We start from the raw sequence: 16,354 nt of genomic DNA, 5'->3' as shown, positions 1-16,354 counted from the left end.
ATCCGGACGGCCGCATTATCCTCCACTTTAATAAGAAACCCCTTTTCCATGATAAGTTATCTATTTAGCAACCGGATGTGAATTAACACCTTTTTTGTGATGAAAATGCCATGCAGTTACAATCAAAGTAAAACAAAACAAGTCAGTATTTCATACACAGCTTAAAACAAGCAAGGAATAATAAATAAAGCACCTACTCGGGTAACCACTAGGGTTTGGTATGGCTCTACCTAAGGCGGGCTCTTAAGGATCACTATATGCAGTTCGGTTCTAAAGTAAAGGTATATGAACCGGCAGAATCCTCGATCCTTACCCATTACAGGCTCATATAGACCAAGTTCAGTTTAGGAGAATACATTTCTCTATGGCTATACGAAGATAAAAATCTTACGAAGACATAGGTACGGATGTATCCCGAAAGTGATCTACTATCCTATAGGAAGTGAAGACCTCACGAAGGAATAATTTCTCACTTCCACTTAAAAGGATAAAATCGACCTATTTATGCGATGCAATATGAAGAAATATATCAAAAACTCAACCCAGTAAAACAATTATAAACCAAAATAATGAAGATCGCAACAACGACAGATGAAATGCAACGAAAGGATCGTAAATTTAAACCAAGTTTTTAGTTTTCGGCAAAAAGACAAAAAGTAATCAACTCGTGGCTTGACTCTTTTATTTTGGTTCCCCAGTGTAGTTTGTCAAGTTGTCGAAACCATTTCTTTTTGAAAAAGGGGTCGACTTCTTATTTTGAAAACGAAAATGAAAAATGGGAATCGCCACCAATCATTTTTTTATGAGGTGTGATCGGACCACCTCGTAATTTGATCATTTTAATAAGAAGTTTGATTTATTAAAACGATGATTTTGGTCTACAAAATTCAGAAAAACGGGTTCGGGAGTTGGTTACGTACGAAGAAGGATTAGTACCCTCGTAACGCCCAAAATTGGTACCTCGTTGATTAATTAATGTCTTAGTGTCGAGAATTAAGAATTTAAAAAGATTTTAAAAATAAAATCCTTTGTTAAAATATTATTTAATTGAAAATTTTTCGAGTAAAGAGCATATTTCACATTAATCGAGGAAAAAATTACGTCCCGTAAGTTAGAACACAATGTCTTAAATTCCCGATAAGCGAGTAAACGCAGAAAAATTTATTTTAAAAGATGATTGATTGTCTATGTTTTAGAAAAAAATCATATTCCATAAGTTAGAACACGACCTTTTCATAATTTCTGAGATAAAAAATGTTCGTTTGTTTAGATTTATCGAGAAAATCAAAATCTCGTAAGTTAGGGAACGACCTTTCGAATTTAAAAAAAACAGAGAATTGCTTATTTTAAAAGCAAATTTTTTAATGCATAGCGTAAAATGTAACACAGTTTTATGGTGAAATGTAATATAGGTTGTGGTATTTGCGTGCATAACAGAACAATAAGTATGTTAATGTAAATGACAATATGAAGAACGGAAATAAAATAAAATAAAAAGCCAGAAATAAAATAACAAATAAGAATAACAAACTAAAAATTTGAAGCTAAAGACCTAATATCACATAAATAAATAAATATGGTGTAAAACAATTTAAGAATAATAATAATGATGACGACGACGACGACGATATTAATGTTGCAAAACTAATTAATTTAGTAATATGATAATAAAACAAATAAGTAAATACAAAAAGGAAAATATAATAATAATATTAAACAAATTGATTTAATAATAAAGTAGCAAAATAACAAAGAAAGGACTAAATTGAATTTTAAAACAAAAACTTGGGGCAAATCAGAAGTAAATAGAAAGGAAAATGACCAAGTTAAACGAGCGAATAACAAGGAGGGACCAAAATTGGAAATTCTCCCTTCTCCAAAAAGGCGTCGTTCACATAAGAACTAAAATGAAATTGAAACAAACTAATAGGGTAGAAATTAAAGATATAAAAAGCTTAATTGCAAAACCATTAAAAACAGAAGGGCTAAAAGTACAATTAGTCCTTCTGTTAAAAAACACGCAGATCCTAAGCTCTGGGTCAGGTCGAAATCGAATTAAGGCTCAAACAACGCCATTTTGGGTGTTTAGGGCCAGTCCTAAAACGACGTCGTTTTGGAAGTCTATATAAGTCAGAAATTTAAAAAAAAATCAGAAAAATGCTCTCCCCTCTCTCTCTCAACCCCTTCCCCGGCCATGGCTCCGGCCATCTGTTGCCGGCGTCAACACCGTCGTCTGTGGTGGCCGAAAAAATTTAAAAATGCCCCGTTTAATCCTCTCGATCCCCCGATTCCAAATTTGGGGTCAGTTTTTAGAAAATATGGCCAAAAATGGCCAAAAAGAGAAGGAACTTTTCGGTTCCAGGAAGAAAGATATGTTTTTTTTATTATATGTATATGTTTATTATATATATAATCAAAATAAAACAAAATAAAATAAAATAAAGAAGAATAGGAACCTTTGAAAATTTCTACCTTTCGATTTTCTCTTGTTCTTGTGTATTTTTTTTTCTGTTTTTGTATTCAATCTTTGTATCCAAGAAAAAATTACAATGATTTATCATGGCTTATGTAGCCATTTTACAAAGTTTTAATCTATTTTGTATATTTGTTGTTACTTCTGCTTTTGATCTTTGAAGGCGGCGGTGCGAGTGTAGGGCGGTATTGACAGAGGTGGCAGAGGCGGTGGCAGACCTAAGTGCTGCACACCTAAGGTTTTTTCCTTCTTTTTTCTGAAAATTTTAGAATTTTGAGCTTATAATTTAGGCTAGGGCTTAGGTTAGTTTTGGGCTAATTATTTTTATTATTTTTTGGTTCATTCTTTGATGGGCCCGGGCAAATTGGGCTTATTACACTCACCAACTTTTAAGGTTTAACCATTTGTTCCTTGGTTTGAATTAATGATATATGAAATTCTTTCCAGGATTGCTAATAGAAAGACATCAAAAAGAATTCGATAAGGTAACACAGCTCAAACTTTGCACCATTTCTTCCAAAATTCAAGCTTTGAGATCATATCGATGATGAGTTAAAATTAGAATCCTCTTGAAATTAGATGAATGAAGTGGCTTCCTTACTCGTTCTTGATTCCGAGGAGCTTCATGGCTAGCTCCCAAGTGACAATTGCAGCTGCATTAGCAGGAAATGCTCTTACTATTGTAGGACCCAAACCGGCATAGCATCCTCTAACTCCGGCCCTCCCGTAAATCTGTGAGGCAAGGAAATCATTACATCTATATCACCTTCACCATGCTCCAATACTAGGAAAGGCTAATTCTTAACTATAATGAGGGAATCAGATCGTGTTACCGAATTTAAAACTTGAAAAGGATTTCTTTGATAGCTTGTATCTGGTGCAGTCTGGATAACAGTCTTTGCCAATCCAAAGGTAAAACAGCTGACCAGAACTGAATAACAGTCTGGATAACTATTTATTATCATTGTCAAATTTATTATTAAATCAATTTGTTTAATATTATTATTATATTTTCCTTTTTGTATTTACTTATTTGTTTTATTATCATATTACTAAATTAATTAGTTTTGCAACATTAATATCGTCGTCGTCATCATCATTATTATTATTCTTAAATTGTTTTACACCATATTTATTTATTTATGTAATATTAGGTCTTTAGCTTCAAATTTTTAGTTTGTTACATGCAAGCTTCGGAGTAAAAAGGGAAAATAAAAACTAGATCCTAACCTTCACCAGCTCCGAGGGACATAGCACAAAACTGATAATAGCTCCACCAAAAGCAGCTGAAGGAATTATTACTTGGGGCTGCGGCCCACTACTCTGAACTTCTCACTACATTAGCCAAAAGAATTGCAAATTAATTAGAAACATGCCTAGAATTGTTTTGAATAAATGCCTTAAATACGAACCTGCAGTAACTTTTTTGTGTGTGAATAAACGCCAAAAACAAGCGAGCTTTCAAAAGCCACTCCAATAAAAGATGATGTAGCCCCTTTATAAAGCCCTCTCTAACCTGCCAAACTTAAACATGAGTTCTCCACGGGAAGTTAAGAATGCCAAAGGGAGAGGACGACAAGCATATATAAGAGATGCCAAGATTTGTATAGGATTTGACAAGCACATGTGTGTTTAAATGAAATGGGGTTGTTGAAATTGATATAAAGGCTTTCAAGAAGCATACCCCTTCAGTTGCAAGTATCCGAACAGTACAGTGCAAGCCATTCCTGTATTTAATCCCTTCAACTTCAGCATTGTGTTTCTGCAACTTCACCTATAAACAAATTTACTAAGCCAGCATTGTCAACAAATCCAGAAAATAAAAGCTTCTAATCAACATTCAAATGTTTGAATGCAACAAATGTGCCCACATTCCTACAATCCCAACCCTTCATTTAAAATATATTCTTCACCAGTTCACTTAACAGGTATAGATCTTCAAAACTTGTCCACACCCATTCCATATCTTAAAAATCTTCATCTTTTCATCCAAAAAAGACAAGCAAAGCAACAAGTTTATTATACCTTGACAGTATCAAAAGGATGGCCGACGATGACGGTGGCAACACCGGCGAGCAAGCCTACAACGTACTCTTTGTAACCGGAAGGTTTGATGGAAACATCCTCCATTGGGTTTTGTTTTGATAAAGCTATATAATCAATCGTATTTTAGTTTGAAAGTCAGAGGAACATCGGAGATTGGTCCAATCCCTGTCGTGTCGACTGCGAGAAAGACACGGATTATGTTGCTTTAAGACAACTTAAGTACTTAACTACTAGTAGTAACTATGGTTAATTGTATCTATAAATTAAAATATATTTAATAAATATTCATGTTTAATTTAAACTGTATTGAATTAGTTAATTAAAATATATTTAAAAATTGTATACAAATTATTAAAGAAGTTTAGTTTGTCATAGTTTAAATAAATTTGACAATGATAATAAATAGTACCAATTAAAAATAAATACTAAAAAATCATGAAGTTATTAAATTTTTTAGTATCAATAGGCTGAATATGTAATTTTATAAAAATATTTTTTTATGTGGATTTAATTAAAAGTGATGAACAGGGAACCATTTGTAAAAGGGTAAACCAAAATTTGTCTATATTGTATTTATTATAATAATTTCTTTAGCATATTTTTAAAAATACTAAAACATTTACATATTTCTAAAAAAATATTTCTATTTAGGGTAAACTATACCCATGGTCACTTTTATTTATTTAATTTATATTTTAGTCACTTATGTTTAAAACATTACGTTTTAGCAGTTGCGTTATCGTGTTGTAACATTTTAGTCATTAAGCTATTAATTGCCATTAATGGTGTAACGGTAAGCTAATATGGTACATTAAATTATCATTTCAATAAAAATTAAATTATACAATTGGTCCCCATATTTTTTTGTTTTAAGCAATTTAATTTTTTTCTTTTATATTCTTTTAACTTTCTTTTTTTTTCCTTTATTTTTCATTCTCTTCTACTTCTCCATCTGTTTTACTACCTTCTTTATTTCTTTTAACATACCAAGAAGTCAAATTGGCAGTGAAGAAAGAAGTATGATATCAGTTTATGAGTTTTGGTTATAGGTACTGATGGCTTTTGACTTCTTACTTCTTTCTTCATTGTCAACTAGACTTCTTGATATGTTAAAAGAAATGGAGAAGGTAGGAAAACAGAGGGTGTAACACCCCAAACCCAACCTAGATGTTAAGACCAAGTCCGAAGAGTTACATTAACATTACTAGGAAAAAACCAACTTTTATAAACATAGTTGAAAATCGTCTAACAGATTATAACAATCATAAAAACCTCGTCGATAATTCATAATTCTTAGAAAGTCATAATACAAAGAACATACTAAAATTACTAATAATATAAATAAAAGGGTGATAAAGGGTTGACCGAGCTTCCACTACGCTGAGTCGATCAGGAATGTGAGTTACTTTAATTCGGTCATCAACAAAATGAGTTATGAACTCAGTGTGCAATCAATATAGATTCAATTAGAAGCACAATTATAATAGTAAATTCCTAAACTCAAGTTCAAATCAAAAACAGAGAATATCCAATATAGCCTTAACACATCAATTGAATGACAGAACAGTTCTAGTTCAGATACAGAACATATCAAAATCAGAGGCAGTTTTTCCTACCCCCATCCACTACAGACCATCTCCGACTAGCCCAACATACCGTTAATGAGAATTTAATATCTATCTAGCCTTATACACCATATAGTGTCGATCCAACATGTTCAATGTGATTGCAGACTAGCTGCCAGATCAAATTGCGATAAAACGCCAGATTCAGATATAAATTGTTCTTAGCCACTGAACCAAAACATATCACTTCCTCCTTTACACAATTCTCATCCAATGCAAATACAGATTATAGATGTCAAATGTCAAGAATGCACATACAATCATTTAGATTCAGTTCATAGTCAGGTGATACGATCAATATCATCATCAATAATCACAATTAGCATACATTTATATAATCAACAGTTCAGTATCAGATCATCAGATAATAGCTAATACGGTCTAATTCTAATCGTATGTACACTATGGAAGGCTTACATTCGCGTTAGAAGACTCTTACAGCTTCAGGGATAAATCCTCTATTTGATCCACACGACCTAAATGACTGGTTCGTGTATCCTAAATTGCAAATGGTGGGTCACACGGCTTGGACACACACTTGTGTCTCTGGCCCGTGTGGTTTCTAATAGCAACAGTGAGTCATATGGCCTATCATACGCGTGTGGCATCGACAGTGATGGTTTCCAGCGTTCGAATTTTGCATAGTGACAGGTTTTTGGTACGCACCTGATGTAGTTTTTGACGTAAGAGCAACACAGTTGAACCCCGAACCCTAGAACGACCATCCAATAACCAATTAAACAACTATTCTCAATGAATTGCAAAAATTAACGCACAAAACCAACTCTTATGTCGAAAAACTTTGACACAACCTGCTCACTCAAACTTCAACACTCACCTCACACGTAATCCCGAAAATGGAACTAATGTGTTAGTGAAACGATTTCCGCAAGATTCTTGTGTAAAAAATGAGTTAAACGTACGCTTAAAACAAGAAATTTGAGTAATAAAACAATTTCAACCAAAGAACAAAAACATCCAAAAACTCCCAGAAACGAAAAAAAATTACTACAAAACTTACACAGAGATCCTCCAACGATACAACGAACAACGTAAGACTCTAAAATAGTCTCGTAGCCACTTTACAGACGTAATCAAAAAGAAAAATTAAAAAATTAAAAATGGGAAAACAAAAGAAGAAAAAAACAAAAGAGGGAGAATGGAAAAAAAAAGAAAGTGTGAGAGAGAAACGTTAAATTCTATTTTAACTACCAATAAGATTTCTCACATTCAGCAAAAATATTCCTTAACGCATACACCGGGACTCGAGCATAGAACCACTAACACAGACAGATGTTTAACTATTGAACCAACAGGCTCATTCTTGACACTGATATAGACAGAATTAAACTTATGTTGTTAATTCCAAGCTAAAGGTTACCTTAGGATAAAATAACAAAATTTTTCAAAGATGCAACTTGAACTTCCAACCTCAAACACATAAGTAAAACATATAGCCATAGATATAGAGACTTAGTTATAATGAAATTCAACAGTCAAACATTCAAATTTTTAGGGCATTACAACTCTCTTCTCTTAAAAGAAAATTTTGGCCTCAAAATTTACCTGACTCAAATAGATAAGGAAATTGTTGACAGATGGACTCTTCGGGTTTCTAGGTGGCCTCTTCAGTGCCATGATTCCGCCACAACACCTTAACCAGAGGAACAGTTTTCTTTCACAAGACCTTGACATCTCGATATAGAATTTGAACAGGCTCTTCCTCGAAAGTCAAATCCGGTCATAACTCAATCTCTTCGAAAGGGATGATGTGCGACGAGTCAAACTGATACCTTCTCAACATTAAGACGTGGAACACATCATGGATCTGATCCAATTCAGTGGGTAATTCTAACTGATAAGCAACAGGTCTGACACGTTTCATGATACGATAAGATCTAATGAACCTCGGACTCAACTTGCCCTTTCATCCAAATCAGAGGACATTTTTCCACGAGGACACCTTTAGGAACACCTAATCACCTATAGAAAACTCAATATCTTTTCTCTTTAAATCGACATAAGATTTATGTCGATCAAAAGTGGCTTTAAGACGGTCTTAGATTAACTTAACAGTATTCTCAATTTCAAAAACTAACTTGAGACCCAAAACTTGACGTTCACTTAACTTAGTCCAACACAGCGGAATACGACACTTACGACCATACAGAGCCTCATAAGGTGTCATCTAAATAATAGACTGGAAGTTGTTATTGTACGTAAACTCAACTGACAGTAAGTAATCTTCCCAACTGCCTTAGAAATCTATTACACAACCTCGAAGCATATATTTTAGTATCTGAATTACTCGCTCAAACTGTCTCTCGGTTTGAGGGTGATATGTAATACTGAAATCGAGTTGGGTGCCTAATGTCTCATAAAACTTCTTCCAAGACTGAGACGTGAAACGTAGATCTCTATAAGAGATAATTAAGACTGGAATCCTATGCAGTCTCACGATTTTAGTAATATATAGCTTAACGAGCTTCTGTAGTGAGTAGTTTGTTCTAATAGGAATGAAATGAGCAGCCCTGGTCAACCAATCAATGATGACCCAAACTGAATATTTCTTAAAGGGATTAAAGGCAACTCACTAACAAAGTCCATGATTACACATTCCTACTTCAACAAAGGGATCATAATTGGCTAAAGTAGACCGGAAGGCAACTGATGCTCAGCCTTACTTTTTGACATGTCAAACAATACAATACAAAGGTTGTCACTTCTCGTTTCAGACCAAGCCACCAATAAAGTTCTATAAGGTCTCGATACATTTTATTTCCACTAAGATGCATAGCATAAGGGCTATTATGCACCTCCTGTAGAATCAATCACCTTAACTCCTTATCATTAGGCATACAAATTCGACCCTTGAAACACAAAACTTTGTTCAAACTAAAATCTGAAGTTTCACTTGAATCAATCTGTTGTAGACGCTAAATTAAAGACACATCACTTAACTGTTTAACTCGAATCTATTTGACCCATATTAGTTTAAGACACATCGCTTAACTGTTTAACTCGAATCTATTTGACCCATATTGGTTTAACCTACAGTTCAACTAGCAGTCCCTTATCCTTATATAAATTTAGACGAGTAAAATCGTTCTTAGTTCAGTCATTGCTCTACAGCTAAGAGCATCAGCTACCAAATTAGCCTTATCAGGATAATACTCTATCGTACAGTCATAATCCTTAAGCAACTCAACCTACCTAAGTTACCTAAGATTTAACTTTTTTTTAGTTAATAGATACTCGAGGCTCTTATGATTAGTGTAAATGATACACCTCTCACCGTACAAGTTATGCCTCTAAATGTTTAGAGCAAACATGGCTGCAGCCAGCTCAAGATCGTGCATAGGGTCGTTACCCTAGTGTGTCTTAAGTTGTCGCGATGCGTAAGCTACTATTTTATCATCTTGCATTAAAACACATCCTAGTATAATGTGCGATGCATCACTGAAAACCACAAACTCCAAGCCCGATTTAGGTTGGACTAGAATAGAAGCTTGCCTAGTGAAATAGAAACGTAACGTTATTAGGGCTCTGTGCCTAGTGAGCTTTGTGCCAGTGCTATTCGGGCTCTATGCCTAGCAGGCTTTGTGCCAATGTCTTATATTAGGATTTGTGCTGATGTATTATATTAGGCTTTGTGCCTAGTAGGTTTTGTGCTGGTATGTTATATTAGGCTTCAAGCCTGATAACCTTCATACTAATATATTGTATCAGGTAAGTTGTACTGAAAATATTATTTCCCTTATTTGATGTTATTTCATTTGATTATACGAGCATGAATTTTACAATGATATGGTAAGCGTTCTATGTGAAACAAGACTTATATGTATGAAAGACTTTGAAATGGTGAGTTACATAAAAAATATGTTATGTTGAGATAAATGATAAATCCAATTGAATTACGCTCAAGTATAATGGTTATTCATGTTAAAATTCACATGAATTATGCTTAAATGAACTAACATGTGTTATTGATGTGCCAAGCTGTTGGTTGGATTGTATGATGTTTTATTTTGAAGTTATGCATTAAAAAGGAAATCTCTCACTTGACCTTATGCATATGTTTATGGAAAGGTTAAATGATTTAAATGGAATATGTGCATAGGAAATGGATCATTATATGTTTAATTCAAGTGATATATGTATGTGTACACTAACTCATGCATTGATGATATTTAGGCTTGTACTAGGCTTGTATTCATGGTTGATTTCTATGCCTATGCTTGGTAATATGCAAATGGAATGGGTAAGAAAAGGAAGTAAAACGGGAAGTTTAATATAGGATATAGTATGATGATAATAAAGAATTGATAAGTTAAATGATGTATTTATCTGTGAGCAAACTATTTATGCTATGGATAAATCTACCTATTTCATGGATAAATACATTAAATCAGAAATTGAAAATTTTGTTCAAGCTTATGATAAGCATTGAGAACGAAATGGTAAGTAAGTAATTTGAAAGGTATATAATCGTATAAAAAGGTTGATGATTATATAGATTTACGAACCTTATGACATTGGTATAGGTTTATGTTTATTCAATAAAGTTTATTATTGAGATAGAATATTATGCTTAAAGTTTATATGAGCTTACTAAGCATTCATTGCTTATGTGGTTATTTTTCCTTTACTTTTCAATTATCGAAAGCTCGTTGGAGATCTATCACACTATCCAGTAGTTATATCGGTAGTTTTCGATGTCTTGGTTAAGATTATAATGGCATGTATAGGTGGACTTATGATTGATGATTAGTTGAATGTTAGTTGATGAGTTTGGCATGCATATTTCATTTTGGGTGATGTAGCCTTAGTACATTTGGTGCCTTCTGATATGTGTTAATTTGATAATGTGTTATAGCATGTTTGAATGACCCAAGTGATATATGATGAATTGACCTCAACGTAGTCAAGATATTGTATGCTTTGGAAAGGTTTTTAATAAATGTGCATGATTAAAATATGGTTTATATACATGTTGATTGTTGGAACCATCTGGCTATGGTTAGATTTCTATCATTTAGATGGCCTTGATGGTTGGAGTTGATATGGTTATTTGAAGTTGTGTTTTGAATAACCAAATTGGTATGTTTGAATGTAATTTTGACATGTGGCCAATTATGGTATAACTTGGTATAGAATTAAACTATATATATATGGATGAGTTATGGTCAAATATGTATAAGTTAGACATGTGTATATTTGGGATGCATGATAACTATATGATGGAAGTTCAAATGATGGTTAAAAATATATATATTATAAATGGCCTTTTGATATGTTTGAATGTGGTGAATTTATAGATGACATGTATGGCTATTGGTGCTAGATGTAAAATGACATATTTGGTACTTTTGGTGTGGAATTTGATAGGTAAACAAAGTGATAAGTTATGACATAAGTTTAGTTACAAGTTAGTTAAACTTTTTACCAATTTATGTATTTGAATATACATGTCTAATAGTTGTGATTGAGGTGCCTTTTAGGCACATTGGTTGTATGTTTATGTACCTTAATTGGATAGCTTGTTATAGTATGGTTTGGTGCACTTTTGAGTGCTTGATTATATGTGGAAAGTTGGTTGTAGGTGGATGAATGTTTGGGTGAGAAAAATGACTTGAAACTAGCCTATTTTTGTCCACATGGGTAGAGACACAGGCGTGTGTGTTACACGGCCTAGCACACGGCCTGGCATATAGGCGTGTGAGGCCATTTCGAAGGGTACATGACCTAGCACAAGGGATGTGGCTTGGCCGTGTGACCCAAGTCAGTAAGTTACACAGGTACGAACACAGTCGTATGTCCCTATTTCAAATGTCCACACAGCTTGAGACACGGGTGTGTGTTTCAGCCGTGTGAGTTACATGACCGTGTAACCCCTACAGTTTGAAAATTTTCATCTTTTGCTAAAAAATTCTAAATGTTTTTGATTTAATCTCGATTTGTTTCTAATGTGTTTTTAGGGCCTTGAGGACTCGTATAAAGGACAATATGTATGTTATTGATGGAATTTTCTATGCTTGATGTTGTGAAGTAAATGATTTATATTTTTTATAGTTTTAAAATGTAAACTCTGATAAAGCTTCATAACCTTATTCCAGCGACAAATATGGGTTACGGGTGTTACAAAAGGTGACGCAATCAGGGAAAATCCCTCAATAAACCTTCGGTAGTAACCTACTAAATCTAGGAAACTTTGAAGCTCAAACATATTTCTCGGTTGTTTCCACTCAACTACAACTTCTATTTTTTTGAGATTGACCTGGTTCCCTCTACAGTCACTACATACCCTAGAAAAGAAACCTCCTGCAACCAAAACTCGCACTTGCTAAACTTAGCATACAATTATTTTTCTCGAAGTGTCTGGAGAATAATACGAAGGTGTTCGTCATGCTCAGACTCAGTCTTGGAATAAATCAGTATGTCGTCGATGAAGACTACCATAAATTGATCTAAATATGGTTGGAACACTCGATTCATTAAGTCTATGAATGCAACCGGGGCACTCGTCAACCCAAAAGGCATCACCAGGAACTCTTAGTGCCCATAACGAGTCTTAAAGGTGGTCTTTTACATATCAGTCTCTTTAACCTTGAGTTGATGGTAACTAGAACGAAAATCAATCTTGGAGAAAATAGATACCCTGTGGAACTGGTCAAAAAAGTCGTCAATCCTCGATAGCAGATACTTATTCTTTACCATTAACTTGTTTAACTATCGGTAATCTATATACATTCTCATCGATTCATCATTCTTCTTAACAAACAATACCGATGCCTCCCATGGGGACATACTCGGTCGAATGAACCCACTATCGAGAAGTTCTTGGAGCTAAGCTTTTAGCTCCATAAGTTCTTTCGGTACAATGCAGTAGGGTGCAATAGACATAAGAATGATGCCCGATAACAAATCTATGTCGAACTCAACCTCTCTATCCAGAGGTATTCCAGGAAATTCCATGGGAAAGATATTCGGGAAGTCCTTCACAGTACGAAATCTCCTACCGAGAGCTTTACAAGAACATAATCGGATGTGAAGGCAAGATATAGTTCGCACCCTTTCCAGATTAGCTTATCAACTACAGGGGCGGAGATTACATTGGAGAGGTAATCCCGACACTCACCAACCATAACAACCTCGCTATTCTCATCCGTCTTCAGAGTAACTCTCTTAGATGCACAATCTAGACTGACTCGATATTTTACGAGCCAATCCATTCCCAAAATCAGATCAAACTCATCTAAAAGAAACTTCATTAGGTCGACTGGAAATACCATACCCTAAATCTTTAAGGGTACTCATCTGTATACCTTATCAACATGAATTGACTGACCTAAAAGACTAACCGCAGAAAATTCCTTGGCAGTATTTTTAACAGATATACCTAGATTTGCAGAAACAGTACTAGCTATATATGAGTGGGTAGACCCAATGTCAATGAGAGCGAAGTACAGAACAAAGTAAATAAAGAATACACCTGCTATGACATCGTCATCATCACTATCTTTAAGACATCTCGCTGCATAAACCAGTACAAACTGTTGTGCCTCAGTCTGACCTGCACCTCTACTTGGTGCTCTTTGACCTCTACCATAACCATTACCTCCTTTAACAATACCACAACCTTTAGGTTGTTGTTGAACCACTCTCAGAGGCTAAGTAAGACCCAGAATGAAAGTCTGTGCCACAACCAACACCTGATTTGGTCGACAAGGATAATATCTAGCTCGGTACTCCATCGACCCACAACGGAGGCATGCTCCAAACTTTCTCCAGCACTCGCCCGGATGATGCTTCCCGTAGTCTCTACAAAGTTGAATCTCAGTCACTTCAGCTGATACATCGATCTTCGGAGGCCTGTCAAACCTCACCCGTTTCTTAGTCTTACACTGATCTTTCTCTCTCAGTCACGCTTCTCACGCATATTGCACTTTATCTCCTCCACTATCTTAGCCTTATCAACCAAGGCTGCAAAAGCCTGCTCCTTCTGAGGAGCTATCAGGACCCACAGATCATAACGCAACCCTTCCTTAAACCTTACACATTTATCGTAGTCAAATACTACCAGAACCCGTGCATACCTGCTCAGTTTTAGAAACTTAGCCTCATACTCGGCTACAGATCGATCACCCTGAACTAGATTTATAAACTCATGTCCATGAGTCTTTATATAACTCGGCCCCATGTACTTACTTTGGAAGACATTCTTGAAGTAGTCCCAATTAACTTGTTCAGGTTGAGCATATTGCTCAACCATCAACCACCACTGATAAGCTTCATCCCGGAGTAGAGATACATCGCCCTTTAATTTTTGATTGGGTTTATAGTTTATATCGATCATAATACGTTCAGTGACCTCTAGCCAATATTTGGCAACGGTAGGGGCCACTCAAATGACGACTCTAAATAACTTAACACCATTCGACCGGAGTCACTCAGTAACCGACCTTTAGCCTCTAGATCCAGAATGGGTCCTAGCGACCCTTTTCAATGCCCGAATCATAGCCTAAGACAGTGCGTCGTCCCCAGCCATCGGAGTCTAGGACCCTGTCTCAGCAGTAGTAGTACCAATTGTCTCGTTGGTCTCTAAATTGGGCATACTGCCCATAGAAGTTGTCTCCACTCGAACTCCTCCTCGGCGTCCACGATACCCATGAGAACTATGTCCACGACTATTGCACAAACTCATAATATTAATTTATCTACAATTTCAGAGTGCTTAGATCAATTCAGAGGCTTTAGTATAGTGCTCCTACCAGTTCATATTAGAGTATTTAACCATATAATAGTTTAGTCATTACAGTGTTTCCACTAGTCACGATAACGGAGAAGAAATACTTACAGGTTCAGCGGCAGAAGCTCGATCATTTATAAAAATCAGTTTTTAGAATGACTCAAATATCTTATTTTCATTTAACTACCTTTTGACACACATTAGGAGCCCAAAACAAGGTCCGAGTGTTGACAAACTTAGCTCTAATACCACTAAATGTAACACCCCAAACCCGACCTAGATGTTAAGACCAAGTCCGAAGAGTTACATTAACGTTACTAGGAAAAAATGAACTTTTATAAATACAGTTGAAAACCATCTAACAGATTATAACAATCATAAAAACTCAGTCAATAATTCATAAATATTAGAAAGTCATAATACAAAGAAAATACTGAAATTACTAATAATATAAATAAAGGGTGATAAAGCAGATTGACCGAGCTTCTACTATGCCAACCCGATCAGGGCTTTGAGTTACCTATAATTCAGTCAGCAACAAAATGAGTTATGAACTCAGTGAGTATTCAATATAGATTCAATTAGAAGTACAATTATAATAGTAAATTCCTAAACTCAAGTTCAAATCAGAATCAGAGAATATCCAGTATAGTCTTAAAGCATCAATTGAATGATAGAACAATTCCAGTTCAGATACAGAACATATCAGAATCAGAAGCAGTTTTTCCTACCCCGATCCGCTATACACCATCTCCGGCCAGCCCAACATATTGTTAATGGGAATTTAATAACCATCTAGCCCTACACACCATATAGTGTCGGTCCGACACGTTCAATGTCATTGCAGACTAGTTACCAGATCAAATTGCGATAAAACGCTAGATTCACATATAAATTGTGGCTTAGCCACTGAAGCAGAACATATCATTTCCTCATTTACACAATTCCCATCCAATACAAATACAGATTACAGATGTCAGATGTCAAGAACGCACACACAATCATTTAGATTCAATTCATAATCAGGTGATACAGATCAATATCATTATCAATCATCACAATTAGCATACATTTATATAATCAATAGTTCAGTATCAGATCATCAAATAGCAGCTTATATGGTCTAATTCAGATCGTATGTACACTACGGAAGGTTTACATTCGCGTTAGACAACGTTTACGGCCTCAGGGATAAATCCCTTATCTGACCTACACACCCATGTGGTCCTACACGGCCTAAATGACTGGCCCGTATGACCCCACATGACTGGTACATGTCCGTGTGCCTACTTGTGTGTTCTAAATTGAAAACAGTGAGTTACATGGCCTGGGCCATGCCCGTGTTTCTGGCCCGTATGGTCTCTAATAGTAATAGTAAGTCATACAGCTTGGACACACGCCCATGTCTCTGGCCCGTGCAGTCTCTAATAGCAACAGTGAGTTACACGGCCTAGACATGCC

General features: G+C 35.2%; 2 protein-coding genes across 3 annotated transcripts; both read right to left on the bottom strand.

Moving 5' to 3' along the window:
* Positions 1-2,646: 2,646 nt before the first annotated feature.
* Positions 2,647-4,709, bottom strand: LOC107923873 (mitochondrial arginine transporter BAC1-like). Of its 2 annotated transcripts, XR_005928509.1 has the most exons (5): positions 4,499-4,709; positions 4,158-4,247; positions 3,886-3,989; positions 3,704-3,808; positions 2,647-3,205 (listed from the first exon to the last, which is right to left on the bottom strand). XR_005928509.1 is itself a non-coding variant. In XM_041115335.1 (4 exons), the coding sequence occupies exons 1-4, from the start codon at positions 4,601-4,603 to the stop codon at positions 3,772-3,774; spliced, it is 336 nt and encodes a 111-aa protein (XP_040971269.1). In that variant the 5' UTR covers positions 4,604-4,696; the 3' UTR covers positions 3,585-3,771. The 2 variants fall into 2 exon arrangements, 1 of the variants encoding a protein (XP_040971269.1); XM_041115335.1 differs by lacking the exon at positions 2,647-3,205 and having other exon boundaries at positions 3,585-3,808; positions 4,499-4,696.
* An 8,433-nt stretch (positions 4,710-13,142) lies between these two features.
* On the bottom strand, positions 13,143-14,500 carry LOC107924653 (uncharacterized). The gene is made up of 4 exons (XM_016855526.1): positions 14,091-14,500; positions 13,857-14,016; positions 13,493-13,814; positions 13,143-13,423 (listed from the first exon to the last, which is right to left on the bottom strand). The coding sequence occupies exons 1-4, from the start codon at positions 14,498-14,500 to the stop codon at positions 13,143-13,145; spliced, it is 1,173 nt and encodes a 390-aa protein (XP_016711015.1).
* Between the last annotated feature and the right edge of the window lie 1,854 nt (positions 14,501-16,354).

Source organism: Gossypium hirsutum, chromosome A06, assembly GCF_007990345.1.
Source record: "Gossypium hirsutum isolate 1008001.06 chromosome A06, Gossypium_hirsutum_v2.1, whole genome shotgun sequence".
Lineage (NCBI taxonomy): Eukaryota > Viridiplantae > Streptophyta > Magnoliopsida > Malvales > Malvaceae > Gossypium > Gossypium hirsutum.
The sequence above is the reverse complement of the archived record's forward strand: the minus strand, read 5'-3'. Positions and strand labels throughout refer to the sequence as shown.

What these genes read in the sequence shown, in the direction of transcription:
- LOC107923873 (XM_041115335.1), bottom strand. Translation starts at nt 4,603, where the DNA reads ATGGAGGATGTTTCCATCAAACCTTCCGGTTACAAAGAGTACGTTGTA. An exon ending in GGATACTTGCAACTGAAGGG is followed by an intron (nt 3,990 to 4,157) that starts GTATGCTTCTTG and finishes TAAGTTTGGCAG; the next exon opens with GTTAGAGAGGGCTTTATAAA. An exon ending in ACACAAAAAAGTTACTGCAG is followed by an intron (nt 3,809 to 3,885) that starts GTTCGTATTTAA and finishes TGGCTAATGTAG; the next exon opens with TGAGAAGTTCAGAGTAGTGG.
- LOC107924653 (XM_016855526.1), bottom strand. Translation starts at nt 14,500, where the DNA reads ATGATCGATATAAACTATAAACCCAATCAAAAATTAAAGGGCGATGTA. An exon ending in AAGATAGTGGAGGAGATAAA is followed by an intron (nt 14,017 to 14,090) that starts GTGCAATATGCG and finishes GAGGTTTGACAG; the next exon opens with GCCTCCGAAGATCGATGTAT. An exon ending in ATCCTTGTCGACCAAATCAG is followed by an intron (nt 13,815 to 13,856) that starts GTGTTGGTTGTG and finishes GGTCTTACTTAG; the next exon opens with CCTCTGAGAGTGGTTCAACA.